The sequence below is a fragment of the Mustela nivalis genome (genome assembly GCF_964662115.1).
Source record: "Mustela nivalis genome assembly, chromosome: 6".
NCBI lineage: Eukaryota > Metazoa > Chordata > Mammalia > Carnivora > Mustelidae > Mustela > Mustela nivalis.
The window spans coordinates 30574308-30592800 of NC_139025.1; the positions used below are offsets into that span (position 1 = coordinate 30574308).

An 18493-nucleotide genomic window follows, 5' to 3' on the forward strand; every position below is an offset into this window, starting at 1 on the left:
TTTATATCAACTAACGTATAAAATGGGTCTTCAACTTAAAATTCATGGGGCCCACAAGTAGGTATTGATGAGATCAGAGCCATTTGGTGGCATCCAAATTCAATGAAACGGTCCTTCTAAGCACAAAGCTAGGAGGTTTTGCTAAGATTCATGTAATCAGTTTGAACATTTTATATTTCAATATTCTTGCCCAACCCTAATTAAGGATAAAATGGATATATAGCCCTCATTATGATTTGAGGATTCTAGAACCCTCGATCCGTCCAAGTGTTCGAATTACTACAGTTGGATTCTGGTGTCCAGAGTTGGAGGAGGAAAAAACAGCACTCCTAAAAAATTGTTACCAACGTGCTTTGTTTGGCCCTCAGGGTTATAGAAGCAATGGAGCAACCATTTAAAAATCAGATTTCAAGTAAAATTTTGGACCTAGCATCTCTAAGAAAAGATGAGAGGTTCCAGTAATAGTGGGCCCTTGGGCAGCAGTGAGCTGGAATGGATTATCAGTGCCCCACCCCTTTTATTTGTCACAAACTGCCCATAAAACAAGCCTCTCATACTTGAATCTGCATGTGATTCCTTGGGGGTCTTGTTAAAAACACAGGTCCTGAGTTAGTAGGTGTGGCCTAAAGCTCTGCATTTCTGGAAAGCTCTCAGGTGGTGCAGAGGCAGCTGGTCTTCCCACCATCCTTTGCTTAATTAGCAAGGCTAGGAATTAACCCATCAACACAAATAAAAACAGAAATAAAAAAGCAAACATTATCTTTATTTAATAATCTTTGATATTTAAAATACAACTCATCGAACATCCACATTAACAATAGAATCCTCAGTGTTCAACAGTGCTTTGGAAGCCCGGCTTTTCTAAGGACCAGACAGGAAGACCTGTGTGTGTAGTAACTGCAACAGAACTTGGAGGGAGGGCACACACAGAGAGGGCTACGGAGTTAGGTCCTGAGCAAATGGCACCGCCACAGTGCACTGGTGTCATGGCCAAAAGACAATGCTTTTCAGGTGTTTTCTTTGTACTTGAATTTCAAATAGTTTATACAGAACAGTAATTTTTACAAAGTTATTTCTAGTAGTCCAGTGTTATAGAAATTAATTTTTCACATTCCAATGTACATCTTTCTCTTTAAAAAAATTTTTTAAAAAGTTCCTGGAGACATTCACCTTTGAACTATGCAAGAAGGTGAAGTGCTTCCTAAACGAGTCAGGAATTTTTACATACATTTCACTATTGCTTCCCATTCCTTGTCTATGAATCCACAGTCTTAATATATTTACTGATACACTATTGTTAAACATGCCAATTACTGTAAATTTAGAAATTGTAACTAGTATTAATTCTTAAAATGCCAGAACATTTTGCAAAAATAAAAGCAAAGATCTTCAAATAAAAAAAATAAAAATTCAAGAATTAAACAACTGTGTCAATAATCTTTTCATTCATGAAAGTAAAACGGAACAAAACATTTTTGCTAATGTTAAGACTTTAAAAAATACAAGCCAGTTTATCTCTTTAGCAGAAGATGCTGCTTCATAAAGGGACCAGGAATAAAGGAAAGTTTTTTTTTTTTTTGAAAATATGAAAAATTATTGACACTGCTGAAAGGATTAGTTATCCAATCTGTTTTTTCTTAATTAAGGTCACATATATAATATCTCTGTACTTGTTAGGGCCCAGATACAACAAACTATTTACTTTTAGAGTAGTGGTCATTGGGCTTTCCAGTTGCACATAAAGTTTTAAATAGGAAGGCATCAATATTATTGAGTTCTCTTGACATCGAGATTTATTTCAACTGGAGATATTTTAATTTCTATCACTGTATTTTGCTTACGCACTGACTCAATCTTCTTTAAATTTGTGTGGGCCCAATAGGCCAATTTTAACACATTTAGTAAATCTTGGCACTGGCATGATACTATTTAAAAAGAGTATCAAACATGCAGACATTAAAAATGTGATTCAGGCTCTGACAGGAATAAAATTTACTTTATTCAACTGAGTATTACATGAAAAACCACAGACTATTAGTAGTTTTGCCTATAATGACCCTCAACCAGTGTTGAACTTTTTTCATTAACTTTGGCATGAATAAAATCTTAATTAAGAAAAATCAAGTTTTAAAGAAAAAAAAAAGCACCTCCTTAAGTATTCTGTGAATTGTAAATTATTCGATCAGGATCTTAAAAGTTAAAATATAGTTTATCTGCAGCAATCTTTTCAATTTACATTACTGAAATATCTGTATGTGAATTACTGTAAAAATGTTTATTGATGATTTTAGAGCAGAGGTTAACTACTGTTAATTTCTTTAAACTACTGTGAATTTTTAAAACATAAATACTTATTATATTTTTGACATCTCAAAATATGAAAGTGGTTCCAAAATGTGTTTAAACACTAGCATAACCACTGTACGTATTTTATCCTGGTAACGCAATTTATACATTAGAAAAATGATACCAGTAGTTTAAATATTAAACATTAAGGTGTTCCCAATTGGTAAAACAGAATGGAAATCTTTATATAGAGTACTGAGCAGGACAGCTACTGTGAATTTCATTGTTTCTGACTTTCTTGCAGGTTGCTTACAGTAAATAACAGTTCCTGATGTATGAACTATAACTTTGTATAACTAAGTTTTCTGATACTATAATTATGAGCATTGGCATCTTTTCATACTGGCCAATCAATTAAGGAATGGAATCTAAATTAAGTTTAAGCCAATCCAAAAATTTGGCAGTTCTCTAGTCATTCTGGATCTGCCTGCCAAATGCAATATTCAAAATAAACTAAACACATTCAAATGTATTCAATGTGTGCTCAACTCTGCTGCAGAGGAAAAAAAAAAATCCCTAAATGAAGGTCAACATGCCATATTTCCTTAAGTGCTTTAAGAAAGGCGTGTAATATAAGAACTTTATAAACTCTAAGGTTAAAACTTTCAAATGCATATTTCTTTTCTCATTTTATATTAGGTAAGTCACTCATTCGTGTATGAAAAGTTTAATGGATTTTTCCAATGGGATAAGGTAAAAACTAATATCCATGGAAAATAGGACAAGTATATTGGGGATTACTACAGAAATGTTCACTCTTAAAATATTTTGGTTTATAAATCTTGAGGGAGCAGTACTAAAGCCAATGTCCCTTGCAATTCTAAAGTTTTATAACTCTTCTGAAACATTTTCAATTCTCAAAAGAAAACTTTAGATTTTAAAGTAAAACAGTCTACTTTTGCAAGGGAAACTTCAGAAAATGTTATTTGGCACAAAATAATGACTAAAAAAAATTTGTCTCTATCCAAAAAAAAAAAAAAAGCTATTTCATAATCATAAAAGGTGTTTTTTCATCTCCTTTCAACTCAGCAATAAATCCTAGGTCAAAAAAATTTCCCTGATAAAATGTGTAGCCATACACAAGTTATGGCAACATATCATACTTTAATTTTCTATGTTGTTAGCTGAAATTTCCTAACTTTCAGCTTATGAATAATTCAACATTTCAAAGGGCTTCAAAGGGGGTGGAGAATGAGGGATGGGGAGTAAGTGACAGGATCCGAAATGTCTATTTCAGAGAGACATAGTTAATTTTCACCAAAATCATACCACTGTACTGACACAGCAAGAAACTTTCTGTGCATCCCAATTAAAGAATGTTTATCAAAACTAAAGGCTTTCTTATTTACAGACCCATTAAGTACTGTGTGACTTCTGTAATTCTTAAGCTATTTAAACATGATGTGAGTGTCAAATTACAGTATAAATGTAAATGTACTTTTGTTAGTAGATTAATTTCATGTTCCAGATCATCATCTCTAGAAAATAATACCTACTACAAGATATGCAGCAGAAGCAGACATCTATGTCCCGTGACTCCACTGTAAACAAGAGAGCTCCGGTCACAAGAGAGAATAAAATGAAGCTGCCACTAAATTGAAAGCCAAACTTTGTCTCCCATACATTCATGGTGGGTATTATTTGTGAAGTCTGACACAGAAGGAAACTTGCTTACATACTGTGCTTCTCCTATTTTTCTCAATTGGAGAAAAGGAAATATCAAGGTGCAGGAGAAAAAGTCACAGCAGAGCTGTGACAGTCTAACATAATTGAGAAGACATTTATAAAACATCTAGAAAAGGATGTGCTCACACATTAAAAAAAAATTCTCATTTATTCTCAAATACTTGTTGATTTCAGCATTTTGGAATGCACCAGAATCATGAACTAATGATCCCATCTTAGAGGGCTTAAAAAGCAAAACCTCCAGAAAGATTACCATCTTTCAAAAGAGCTGTAGAAAAGTAAGGAAAACCAAGTAGCAAAGAAACTGTGATTAGAGAAATAACATGAGAAACATTCAAGGGCACGCTACATAATTTGAGGGAAAGCAGCGGATCTTTCTGGAACTGTTACTACTATCAACACAGAAAAGAGACACTGTCCTAAAAGGTTAACTTGGTTAATGAGAAAGAAAAGCAACTATGAGATAATGGAAAGTGAGTCAAACAACCTGAACAGAAAAGATGAGAACATGTATGGAAAAAGTTCTGTGGCAAGAGCTAATTAGTTGGTCTGCAAAAAGATCCAAGAAAAATGCCCTAATTTTAGACATGTGAGATATTGCACACTCAAGAAAGAAAAAGGAACATTTAGAAAACTATTTTAAATTTCTTTAATTGCTAAATGCCTCTTTGGCTAGTGTTTGGAGGATCACTATTTAGTCCCACAACTGGTGCATTTTTCCACTTTCTCATCTTTTTGTTGCAAACCACCTAACAGTCTTATCTCCTCTGTTGAACGTTGTTTGACACATTACTAAAATGGACCCTCTATGCTGTAACCACACAGAATAATAATGTTGGAAAATATGAGTATCTAAATGATTTGTAAAAGGTATTATTTTTTCCCTTCTGTTTTGAAATTATTTCTAACAGTTTCTAAAGACATGGTCACGGCTGCCTGAAGCATGTCTTCTTCACTCATAGCATCTCCTGTTGGGAAAGAAAACAAGCATCTCTCTCAGATGTTTCTGGAAGATTCTCAAAGTCATCAAAAGGTAAGCTCTTAGAAAATACATTTGACTACTATAGCTTCCTTTTAAAAATTTTAATACTTAAATAAAGTAACATGCACTCTTACAGTTTTATAAGTTTTGACAAATGGATGGAGCCATATAACTACCATCACCACCAGATCCGGACCTGCCCACTGCTCTCCCAAATTTGCACATGCTGCCCCTTTGTGGTCAATCCCCGTAATACATTTATTCTATATTTCAAAACAAGTACATTATCCTAAATGAAAAATTAAACTTCGTGTGTGTGTGTGTGTACATACATATACATAATTTGTTACCTTTGTTATCTTGTTTTTAAACAATTTATTTACAGGAAGTTGCAAAGATAGTTCAAAGGGCTCCTGTGTACATTTTGGCTCAATTTCACCCAATAGTTAAATCCTAAGGAACTACAGCCCCCCCAAACTTGGATATTGACATTGGTACAAAGTTGTGTGTAGTTCTATGCTATTTCGTCACATGTGTAGATTTGTGTAACCACCAGCACCACAACCAGGACGGAGAACTGTTCAACTACCACAAAGATTTCTTTCCTGCTGTCCCTTGATTCACACCCACTTCTCTGCCCACAACTTCCCTAACTGCAGGCAGCCACTAATTTGTTCTCCATCTCTACAAATTTTTCATTTTTATTTTTTATTTTGAAGATTTTATTAATTTATTTGACAGAGAGAGAGAGAACACAAGTAGGGGGGAGAGGCAGAGGGATAAGGAGACTCCCTGGCTGAGCAGGGAACCCTATGCATGACTCAATCCCGGGACCCTGGGATCATGACCTGAGCCAAAGGCGGATGCTTAACCGACTGAACCACCCAGGTGCCCCCAAATTTGTCATTTTTATAATGTTACACAAATATAACCACACTGTAACAAATCTTTCCTGCACTTAGCATAGTGCCCTTGAGGCACAACCAAACTGCTCATGTATCAAGAGCTGGTTTCTTTTTAGTCCTGAGTAGTATTTCATAGATATACTACCACTTGTTTAAACTTCTCTGCCTTTCTGTAGAACATTTTGGTTGTCTCCAGATTTTGATTATGAGAAATAAAACTGCTATGAACATTTGTGTACAGGTTTTTGCATGAAAAGGTTAAGTGTTCATTTCTCTGAGATAAATGTCCAGGAGTGTAACTGCTGGGTTGTATGGTAGGTACAAGTTCAGTTTTTAAAGAAATTGACAAACTATTTTCCAGAATGACTGAAAAACATAGAAATTTCACCTCCCTTTATTCTACCATTTATAATGTAATTGCCTTAAATATTTTCTACATATACACTAAAAGCAAAATCAATATTCTAATTCTTGCTTCAATCCAACATAATTTAGAAAACTCAAAAGGAGAGCAGTATCTATTGCTTACCCATATTTTTACTCTTACTACTCTTCTTTTTTTCTTTCTAATGTTCCCAGATTAATTCTTATTATTTCTGGTTTTTTCTTTTTTTAAAGATTCCATTTATTTATTTGACAGAGAGAGATACAGCGAGAGAGGAAACACAAGCAGGGAGAGTGGGAGAGGGAGAAGCAGGTGCTGAGCAAGGAGCCCAACATGGGGCTCGATCCCAGGACCCTGGGATCATGACCTGAGCGGAAGGCAGACTCCTAATGACTGAGCCACCCAGGCGCCCCCATTATTTCTATTTACAAAACTTCCTTTAGCCATTATTTTAGGATGGGTCTACATATGAAAATTCTCTTAATTTTTCTCTTCATTCCTGAGGGAAATTTTCACTGGGAATTCTAGGGTTCCTTTTTTTTTCTTTTCTTTTTTTTAATATCTTGTTTATTTGAGAAAGGGAGGGAGAGAAACTACCAGTAAGGGGGAGAGGGCAGAGGGAGAGAGAGAAGCAGACTCCTCACCAAGTAGGGAGCCTGACTCAGGACTCAATCCCAGAAGTCCGGGATCATGACCTGAGCCAGAGGCATATGCTTAACCGGTGCCCCTGGGTTGTTTTTCCTTTCCAACACTTGAAAAATGAAGGGCGCCTGGGTTGCTCAGTTGTTTAAGCATCTGACTCTTGATTTTGGTTCAGGTCAGGATCTCAGGGTCATGAGATCAGGCTCTGTGCTCAATGGAGAATCTCTTGAAGATTCTCTCTCTGCCCCTGCCTGCTCATGCATGCTTGAAGATTGTAAAATAAATAAATCTTAAAAAAAAAAAAAACTTGTGCCACTTCCTACTGATATCCGTGATTTCAGGTGAGAAATGTGCTATCATACAAATTTCTATAGGCAAGATGTTTCTAGTTGGTTTCAAGATTTTTCTAGTTGGTTTCAAGATTTTCCTCTTTTGTTCAGTTTTCAGAAGTTAGACTATGATGTTCTGGCATAAATTTCTTTGTGCTTAACTGTCAGAGCTACACTTGGCTTCTTAATTCTGCAGTTCTATTTAATTAATTAATTTATTTATTAGGCAGGGAGGGGCAGAGAGAGAGAAGGAGGGAGGGAGGGAGAATCTTAAGCAGGCTTCATGCACAGTGTGGAGTCCAACATGGGGCTTGATCTTACATCCTGAGACCATGACCTGAGCCAAAATCAAGAGTCAGACATTTAACCTAGTGAGCCACCCAGGTACCCTGATTCTGTAGTTTTATATCTTTTGCCAAAGCTGGGGATTTTCAGCCATTATGTCTTCAAGTATTTTTGCAGCCCCACCCTCCTCATCTCCTAGGATTCCCATGGCACATTAGATCTTCTACTATAGTCCCACAGGTTTTGTTAATTTTTTCCAGTCTAATTCTCGCTGTTGCTCAGAATGGGCAACAGTCCTCAAGTTCATGGATTCTCTCCTCTGTCCTTCCATTTACCTGTTGAATCCAACCACTGCACTTTCAAATTTCAGGTATTATTATTTTTCAGCTCTAAAATTTCCATTTAGTTCATCTTCTATTTCTTTTCTTGAAGCTTTCTGTTTCTTCATTTATTTTAAGCATGTTCATAATTGCTTAGTGTAGCATTTTTATGATGGCTGCTTTAAAAATCCTTGTGAGAATTTATTCTGATACCAGTGTCATTTTGGTAATGGTATCTATGAACTGTCTTTTCTCAATCAAGTTGAATTTTCCCTGGCTCTTGGTATGGTAACACTTCTGATCACATCCTAAACATCTGTGGGGTTGCATTTTGTAAGACTATAGGTCTTACTTAAATCTTCTCTTTTAGGAGGCTTCTTCTGACATAGCACCAAGTGGGGGAGAGGGGCACTGCCCTGCTGCAGCCCAAGACAGGGAGCGTGTGTGTGATCATTACTTCTGTGCCCATGTGGGGGTTCTGGCTCCTCACTGTTCTCCACTGCTAGCTCCTTGACCGGAAGGGGCAGGAATGCCTCCTTACCGCCTCTCACCGACATTCTGGGTATGGCCTCCTTAGTGCCTCAAATCACTAACTCCAATTCTCCACTGGGCCTCTTTTGAAACCAGCCAGGCAAGAAGCCAGAGGGATGCCTCCACATTGTATTGGTGGGGGGAAGTCTGGGCTCCCTACAACCATGGACACCATGGAAAAGAGCCCCTCGTTGTCTCCTGGAGGGACCTAAAGTCCCAGCTTCCCACATGGCTTTCTCTGACACCACCCTGGCCAGGGGAAGCAGGAGGTACACCTCGTTCCTGGCAACTGGGATACCAGTCTATCCTCCTACTTGGTCTGTGTCAATGGCGTGGGGTGACAGTAAGGCCAGTTTATTTACCTAATCCTGTTTGGCTGGAATAGAGTATTTATTATCTCAAAGTTTTTACTTGCTAAGTAGTCCCTTTTGACCATACAGAACAGGCTTTATTACTTCATCCTTACTGTGGCTACTTCAGCACCAAGTCCAGAATATGTGAGACAAAAAGAAAATCCAGGTTACACATTACTGTGTCATTCCTCTGGTCCTTGAGCCTCCTATACAGCCTGTCTTCTCTCTGCCTTTCAGAATTTTCTAACATTTGTTATAAATGTCCACGGTTATTAGCTGTAAATAGCAGGAGAATAGGGAAAAGCACCAGTTCATTTCTTTTTATTGTGAAATAGTAGTCCACTGTTTGCAAGTACCACAGTTTGTGCATACACTCACCACTGAAGGACCACAGTTAGGTAACTTATAGATTCTGATAATTAAAAATGAAGCTGCTGTGGGGTGCCTGGGTGGCTCAGTGGATTAAGCCGCTGCCTTCGGCTTGGGTCATGATCTCAGTGTCCTGGGATCAAGCCCCACATCAGGCTCTTTGCTCAGTGGGGAGCCTGCTTCTCTATCTCTCTCTGCCTGACTCTCTGCCTACTTGTGATCTCTCTCTCTCTGTCAAATAAATAAATAAAATCTTTAAAAATGAAGCTGCTGTGAACATTCACCTGCAAGTTTTTCTGGGTACTTATGTTTTTTTTTTCTTGGTTACATACCTAAGAGTGGGGCCTACTGAATCATATGGTTAAGTGTACATTTAAGTTTATAAGAAAATACTAAACCATTTTCCAAAGTTTCTGTACCATTTTATATTCCTACCAACAATGTATGGGTGTCTAGCTGCTCTGATCCTAGCCAGCATTTGGTACTCTCGATTTTATTTTTTTATTAAACCATTCTTATAATAAGGTGTGCAATGGTATCTCTTTGTATTTTAACTTACATTTCCTTAATGATTATTAATAGTGACCATATTTTCATGGGCTTCTTTGTCAACCATATGTTTGGTGAAGGATCTGTTCAAATCTTTGCCCATCTGAATTTTCTTGGCCTTTGTCACATACAGTTGTTTTCTTGCTCAACTTGTACTACCAATAACTGACCAAAGTTTAAGACCTATTAAACCAAGGCCTGATAAATAATTCTAGACTATACTTGGGCATTTTAGTTTTTCAGGGGGTAAAATGTATTCATCTTCCAACTACTAGTATCCATTATATCTGAGAAATTTTTGGAGAATTATTAATTACTCTAAATTGCAAGTATTGCAATTTATAGTTGCATTGTTTTTATAATTGCAACTTATAATTGCATTGTATTGTTTATAATTTTTTTTTAAGATTTTATTTATTTATTTGACAGAAAGACAGTGAGAGAGGGAACATGAGCAGGGGGAGAGGGAGAAGCAGGCTTCCCACTGAGCAGGGAGCCCAACAGGACCCTGGGATCATCCAACCTAAAGGCAGACACCTAATGACTGAGCCACCCAGGTGCCCTGTTGTTTGTAATTCTAAAGAAACATATTCACTGAGTACTCTAGTCTGCCTGCTTCTTAATCTAAGGATTTAGTAGATTATGAAGTTATGCAAGAGTTTCAGTATATTAAGGAGGGGAGAAAAAAAAGCCTGTAAAGCCAAGATCCCAGGGAGCCTGTGTCAGAGCATGCGCAGAGATGCATACCTGGATCATTGCCCAGTGCTCCTGAACTTGTGGTTGGTCTCTCACACGGCTGTGAAAGCTGTCCCGGAGGACCCTGCTGCTGCTGCTGCTGCTGCTGCTGCTGCTGCCTGAAACAGTCAAAAGTGAATGTACATTAAAAAAACAAACCTTAAGAATAAATATGCCATGAGAAAAAGTATTCACATGGAAAATATAAAGTTCCACAAAACAAGAGTCATTGTCACGAACTCCACAAAAGAATGCCAAAGCAATAAGTCCAATTTATGTTACTTGAAAGTATCACAGTGCGGATCCTAGGAGCCCTAGATACAAAATCTGAATTATCAGATTAACAGGTAAAGATTTTCACCACAAAATAACACATCAACATAAGCATTTGCTGGTAGCTATTCTTATGCAAACATGTTGGTTTACAGATCCTTAATATTGTTGAAGTCACTAAAAATAAGCACCTTTGAGAATATAAAGCATCCCAACTACCACGCAAATTAACATGATCTTTCCATGGCCAGCTCCTCCTTGTCCTCCAGCTCTGAGATTCAGCATGTCCTCCGAGAGACCTTTCCTGACCAGCCACTGGCAGCAGTCTCCAAGTACTCTCATTAGCTCATCGCTGCTCCCTTTCCATTTCTGGCATCAACTTATCACCATCTGATACTCTGTGTCTCCCTCTTTCGAGCATCAGCTAACAAGAACACAAACTTTATCTCGTTTCCCAAGTGCCTAAAATAGTGCCTGTCACATTAGCAGGCATTCACCAAATACTTGATCAATGAAAGAATGTAACTTTAAGATGCATGATCAAGTTTCAGTACCATTTATTGCATTAAAATAAATTTTCCCTGGGGCGCCTGGGTGGCTCAGTGGGTTAAGCCGCTGCCTTCGGCTCAGGTCATGATCTCAGTGTCCTGGGATCGAGTCCCACATCGGGCTCTCTGCTCGGTGGGGAGCCTGCTTCCTCCTCTCTCTCTCTGCCTGCCTCTCTGCCTGCTTGTGATCTCTGTCTGTCAAATAAATAAATAAAATCTTTAAAAATAAATAAATAAATAAATTTTCCCTGTATTTCTTCAGACGGAAAAACAATGTCAGAAAAATCCACATTTTATCTATCTATTTATTTATTTATTTATAAAAGATTTTATTTATTTATTTGACAGAGAGAGATTACAAGTAGGCAGAGAGATAGAGGAGGAAGCAGGCTCCCTGCTGAGCAGACAGCCTGATGCGGGACTTGATCCCAGGACCCTGAGATTATGACCTGAGCCGAAAGCAGCAGTTTAACCCACTGAGCCACCCAGGCGCCCGAAAAATCCACATTTTACAACTTTTAACACGGTGGTTATGATCTAAGTATGTAGAACAGGGGTGCCTGGGTAGCTCAGTGGGTTAAAGCCTCTGCCTTCGGCTCTGGTCATGGTCTCAGAGTCCTGGGATCGAGCCCCACATCGGGCTCTCTGCTTGGCGGGGGGGGGGGGTGGTGGTGGTGCAGGGGGCTGCTTCCTCCTCTCTCTCTGCCTGCCTCTCTGCCTACTTGTGATCTCTGTCAGTCAAATAAATAAATAAAATCTTTAAAAAATAAATAAATATGTAGGACAGTGTCCTTGTATATAAAAAAATACATACTGAAGTACTGAGATGTAATGGGAGATCATGTCTGCAAGTTACGTTTAAACCCCTCAGAAATGTCAACAATTGGGGAATTTGGGCAAAAGGTATAAAGGAATTCTGTTAACTATTTCTGCTTTTACATAAATTTCAAATTATTTCACATCATATGCAGACATATATGTTGAAAATTAGATGAACCTTACAAAAAGCTGATACTCTGAGAAGCCATAGCTTTAAAAATAAATGTTTAGAAGGATTTTTAAAGGAACCAGTATTTTAAATTTACCAGTAACACTATTAATAGAATAGCATACTTTTTTCCCCTTAGAGTCTCAATCTTCTGTTTTAAATATGAGTAACAAAGAAAACCCAAGTATACCGACATTTGTCTCAGTTTATTCTCAGGCATGCGGGACTAACGATGCCCAAGACGGCAGGATGCTCCCACCAGCACACCCTGAGTCTGGGATGTGCACGAGACAGGCTTGTGAGGCGGGAGGAAAATCCTGGCCCATCAGCTCTCTCTTCATGCCCTTTCCCCCTTCAATCAAGACAGTATGTCAGAATTCAGGAGCGCGGTAGGTGAGGCAGTGACCTTAAGAGGGATAACCTTTATTCTACTTTAAATTTATGAAAAGTGAGAAGTAAATGAGTTGCCAACCTTGAAACAATTTTGACACCTTTCATATTTGATGACATAGTAATATGCAACATGTCTGAACAGCAAAGCGGCACCATTTTCACTGTGGCTTTGAATGTGCCCTAGGAATCAGAGGCTAGAAAGCTAAAAACATCATCTTAGGTCTCTGTACAGCTAGGATTCTGGTTATCAATTAAGCACTCGCAGAAATGAGACACAACCATCCTCCTGCTGTTTTGGCTGTTCTCTGCTGGCAAGTCAAGTCAGGGAGCTGCCGTGCCAGGATTCTGCTTCATGCCAGCTGCAGTGGGGGCCAGATTTTGTGTTCCCATGTCTAGGCAACTGTGGTGGCAGCTTCCTGATCCTAGGATGACAGCCACAGCAGTGTGTTCTTCAACTCCATATATCCCAATTCCCCATGATGACAACTGGGGCAGTGGACACAGCTCTTCAAACAAGCTGGTCTTTGGAATTCTGGAAGCCTGGCCTAAAGACTATACCTCTAGCTCTTCCTAAGACTGGGTAAGCACTGAGTTTCTGTACTAAGTATTTTCCTGCTTAAAATACCTCTACTAGCTTGTTTCTTAAACTGAATCCTGTTATGCCATGCCACTGGGTACTGAGCTCAAGTGTTAAACAATGAAAAAAATCATAGCAATCCATGACCACGAAGACAATGCCAGTAATTCCCTCTTTGTTGGGAAATGCTTTTTTAGTAACAGAGGAAAGAATCTGTATCATTTCAGAGCTATACGTGGAGAAGAATTAAAAATTCTTGGGAACTAAGATATTTTTGGAATACTTTACACAATAGTTTTACACACTTTATCTAATTTGACACTCAATTTGTGAGTTTTTAAGGTAGGTATTATAGTAACATTGCTGATATATGTAAAAGTTTTACTTGGGGTTTAGTAATAGGTAATGGGTTTAGAGATTACTACTGGAAAATATATCTTGGCTATGGACATATTACTTAGTATTCATTAACAATGACTTTATTGGTTTGTTTTTAAGATTTATTTCAGTGAGAGGGAGAGAGAATGCACATATGTGCATATGGGGGCAAAGGGAGAGAGAGAGAAGCAGACTCCCTGCTGAGTGGGGAGCCCAATGCAGCACTGGATCTCACAACCCTGAGATCATGACCTCAGCAGAAATCAAAAGAGTTGGACACTTAGCCAACTGAGCCATCCAAGTGCCCCCACTGACTATGACTTTTTAACAAGTAGGTTTTTAAACAGTATTTTTATGCTTGATGCATGAATACTGTGGTTACTACATTAGGCATGAAGCTTCAAATACTGTATAGGGGAAAAAAACGATTTGAATGAATAATAAACCCTTTGAATGGAAAAAAAAAAAAACCCTTATTTTGAATTCAAAATTTGTTTGAATAACAAGTTAGCACCAGGGCCCATTTAGAGAGGGTCAGCAGGAACAAAGAGTTATTAGCTCAATAACCTTAGAGCTCAGTTCCCAAAGACTGAAGCTTGTAGTCTAAGTAATCAGGAATTCTAGTGAAAGGCCTAATATTAGAGACTAATATTTTTTCTCAGCTCCTTTACTAATGAGTCTTACAAGATTCTGAATCCTTAGACAATGCTGAAAAGAAACATCAAGAAGTCAGCTCTTAACTCTTTTCAGCAAAATGTGACTGTAAAACATTCTCTAGTTCTCCTTAAGTTCCCAGCAGTATTTTCAAGGTCAGACCAGGAGGCAGATGATGAAACTGAAGCTGGAAACCATCACTGCACATCTTCCTACCCAGTCAACTAACCTCCAACCTGGAAGGAGCTGCAATGACTCTCAAACATTTTAAATCCTCTCCATGATAAAGATGAAATATCTTAAAGTTCCACATTTTCAACCCGCCCAACTGCCACAAAAAAACAAAACAAAAAAACTAAAAGAAAATTTTTTAAAAAAAATAAAAAAGGGATTTGTTTTTTAAAGTATAAAAAATCTTCTTTTTCTTAGGTCTACTTGTGAATTTCGTAGTTTTGCTATAAAGTATATCTGTTTGGGGCACCTGGGTGGCTCAGTGGGTTAAGCCTCTACCTTCAGCTCAGGTCATCGTCTCAGGGTCCTGGGATCAAGCCCTGCATTGGGCTCTCTGCTCAGCAGGGAGCCTGCTTCCCCCTCTTTCTGCCCGCCTCTCTGCCTACTTGTGATCTCTGCCAAATAAATAAATAAAATCTTAAAAAAAAATAAAGTATATCTGTTTGGACCAATTTAATCTGGCAAAGAATGGAATGTGAAATAAGCATGATAGAAGTATCATTTCGGAATGTTCTGAAAAGCAGTTTAGAAATCTGTACCAAGATCTTAAGAAAATGTTTCTGTCCTTTGACCCAAAAATCTCAGAATAACTGGAAGAAATGATGAGAGGTTCGAGCCACAGGGTTAAGTACAAACATTATTCATTGCACTATTAATTGTAATAGTAAAAGTCAAAGGTTTACATATAAACTATGATATAAACATTCATTTTATGAAATACCACACAGCCTATTATAAAGACTATTTACTATGATGGGAAAATGGATGTAACTAACATACAATATACATGTGTGTGACTAGAAGAGAATGTGTCAAAATACTAACATTAATTTTTAAAGGCTAGGATTGTTTTTCTTTAATTTTGATATGTCTTAAATTTTGTAGAATATTGGTTTTTATCTAATTAAACAGTTTGGAGTTTCTGTTTTTGGGGTTTTTTTTTAAGATTTTATAAATAAGGGCGCATGGGTGGCTCTGTGGGTTAAAGCCTCTGCTTTCGGCTCAGGTCATGATCTCGGGGTCCTGGGATCGAGCCCCGCATGGGGCTCTCTGCTCAGCAGGGAGCCTGCTTTCCTCTCCCTTTCTGCCTGCCTCTCTGCCTACTTGTGATCTCGGTGTCTGTCAAATAAATAAATAAAATCTTTAAAAAAAAAAAAGATTTTATAAATAATATGCATACCCAATGTGGGGCTCAAACTTAACTCCAAGGTCAAGAGTTACCTGCTTCACTGACTAAGCCAGACAGGCACCCCTTATTTTTAACACTAACTAGACGTTTGATGATACTGTAGAATTACTAACAATTATCATGTGGTAATTATTAATATTATAGTGTGACAATAACATTTCACTATATTCCAAAAAAATGGATGAAAGGATAAAATAATTTAGATGTCACAAAATAATCCTAGCTTGGTGGTAGGAGAGGGGAAAGCAGAGGCGATGGGGGCACAGAAAACTACACTGGCCATGTGCCTGACATTGGTTAAAGCTGGGCAACGTTAAGTAAACAGGGGTTCATTATGCTGGTTTCCCTACTTTTATAGATATCTGAAGTTTATCAAAATTAAAAAGTAAGAAAATTAAAAATTTGAAGGGAAGTGAAACACTAATAAACACTATTTTGAAATTTTATATAATTAAATCCATTAATCTATCACTGAATAGAAATATCTCACATTAAGAGGCTGTCAGCTCATCAGAACTTTCCTTCATATACTTCTGAGCTGTGACTTAAAAAAACAAAACAAAACAGAAAACAAGGTAAATATTATCTTCATTACACCATCATATGTAAAATGTGCCAATATTTTAGATTCCTCCAATACTGCCAATTATGACTGTGAGATGCTTATGTTGAAATGTGAAAATACATACATCTCAGAATTGATGAAACACAGTGAACAGGCCAGATTCAGCCACTGGACTTCTGGTTTCTGGTCTGGGATCAGAGGATCTGAGTATCTACCTATCTGTGTAGCCTTTACTTTACTATGTAACCTTTAAAAATAAAGTTTTATCCTTAAAAGAAGAAAAAGGGAAGACAACTTGTGCATGGTAATTACTGGGAAGGATGACATTTTTATATTCTAATTTGAGAGCACTTAAGCAGTTGGATTTTGGGAGCTGATGATTCAAATTTACAGTTTGCCCCCATGTCCCTCTGCCAATAGGCCTGCAATAACCCCTCAAGTGACCATCAGAACAATGAACCACCACCTCTATCTGAGATGGGAGTGTGTTTCCTGACTACAATGCTCTTTTTCCTGCTAAGTGACAGAAGAACTTCGCAGGGTTGGTCAGATAACCAAGAAGCATATCCAGAGGATCACCAGGCATTGTTCTTGCTTTGGTCCATTTTCTTTTGATGACTGAAATTCAAATGGGTTTCCTTCACCTTATTTCATATAAACTTAATTGGTATCAAGGCAAAGGTTTTCCCTAAAACTAGTTATCATTTCAGTTCATTCATCATAAATTAAAAAAAAAATACACTCAGATGTTCACAGGGTTCAGGGTATAACCAATCTTTTGAAAGGCGAGAATCCAAATAAAATAGTTTAAACCAAAGCTCTACACGTATAAACTGTAGACACAACAGACAAAGCACACATTAAATATGCAATTTTAATATTGTACCAACTACTTTACTTTTCAAAGTAGGCTTCTCTTCTCTTCCGGAGCTCTTCTGAAGTCAGATGTGTATCTGAGGTGCGTGGAGTATCTTGAGATATGCTTCTGGAACTACCTGAAAACAAAAGAAAACAGAATAAAAAACCAATTTTTTTAAAAAGATTAAAAACTAAGAATTTTTTAAAAAGATTCTATTTATTTATTTGAGAAAGAGAGAGAGAGAATGAGAGAGAAAGAGAGCATGAGAAAGGGGAGGGTGAGAGGGAAAAGCAGACTCCCTGCTGAGCAGGGAGTTGATGTGGCACTTGATCCCAGGACTCCAGGATCATGACCTGAGCCGAAAGCAGTCAGTTAAACAAATGAGCCACCCAGGCAACCCTTTATTTACCAATTTAAGCAACCCTATGTTTATACTTATTTGAGCAAGTTTTTGAAAAGTTTTCCTCTTAAAAATATTGTGCTACTATTCTATAAATATAAGAAAGGCTCTGAAACTTTCAAGGACAAATCTGAATAAGGCAGTTCAAATATAATCCATGTCCACACCTGTCTGTGACATAGCGGATGTGAGGATGTAAGTCCAATAGCCAACCTGGAAGGAAGAGTCATTAACATCACATGTGTGCGCCCTCTTTAACTTACCAGAAATGAATGGGCCCTTGCAACTAGAAACAACTTGAAGTGGTTGACTGGAAACCCATTCTATGTATTCCTCTGACCTAAAATACTCACACGCTATGTATACCAAGTCAAGGAAGTGTGTGTCCCTGTTCTCACTTAATAACTGCACCAAGCAGAGATCCTGCTAAGATGGTGAAATAAAGCAGGAAGAAAAGTGGAGGTCCCCAAAATATCTAAAATTATAAAAGCTGCTGTCTGTTCACTGTTGGGCTAATCAAGTAGGGCTCTACTAATCAAAAATGGGATTGCACACATATGAAGCACTCCAAGATGTGCCAGGAGGCAGGAGAATTCAGGATAGAAAGGATAATCTTCATAGTAACATAATTTCAATTTTGTTTAGATATTTAAGAAATTCCATTGAGTAATCTCATTAAGCAGAAGGCAAATTCACATTAATTGGATGAAAACAAAACAGCCAAAAAAAAACCACGCACACCTTTCAGGAAGCTTCTCTGAACTATATCCCAGACAATTCCCTCGGCCTGGACTCCCTGGGGGATACATCTTCATTCTCCTTATGTCACTGTCAAGGTGGACCCATCCAAGTGGGCTTAAGTTGTTAAGTTGCACAGCCCCTAAATTAGACTTTTTAAATATTTCTGCCCAGGCCTTCCTTTGTATCCAACAGCATACATTTTCAGAATAGCTGGTCTAGGAAGGGCCTCCCTGCTTTTTGCCCAAAGAGATTAAGCTCCATTTATTGTTGTGCTATTGTT

General features: G+C 37.8%; 1 protein-coding gene and 1 long non-coding RNA gene across 7 annotated transcripts in view; one reads left to right on the forward strand and one right to left on the reverse strand.

Moving 5' to 3' along the window:
* Positions 1 to 742: 742 nt before the first annotated feature.
* The window catches only part of ATXN3 (ataxin 3), a 36806-nt gene continuing 19055 nt past the window's right edge, over positions 743 to 18493 (reverse strand). For 3 of the 6 annotated variants that reach the window (XM_082733968.1, XM_082733971.1, XM_082733972.1), the window contains 3 exons: positions 17112 to 17208; positions 10430 to 10536; positions 743 to 5000 (listed from right to left, as the gene is read on the reverse strand). In XM_082733968.1, the coding sequence (XP_082590094.1) occupies positions 4906 to 5000; positions 10430 to 10536; positions 17112 to 17208 (299 nt within the window). In that variant the 3' untranslated portion in view covers positions 743 to 4905. Of the gene's footprint in view, positions 5001 to 10429; positions 10537 to 17110; positions 17209 to 18493 lie in introns of all 6 variants that reach the window. The other 3 variants (XM_082733970.1, XM_082733969.1, XM_082733967.1) reach the window with 3 other exon arrangements.
* LOC309866324 lies at positions 4944 to 11481 on the forward strand. Its single transcript, XR_014312579.1, has 2 exons — positions 4944 to 5065; positions 10942 to 11481. It is a non-coding gene; the product is annotated as an uncharacterized lncRNA (long non-coding RNA).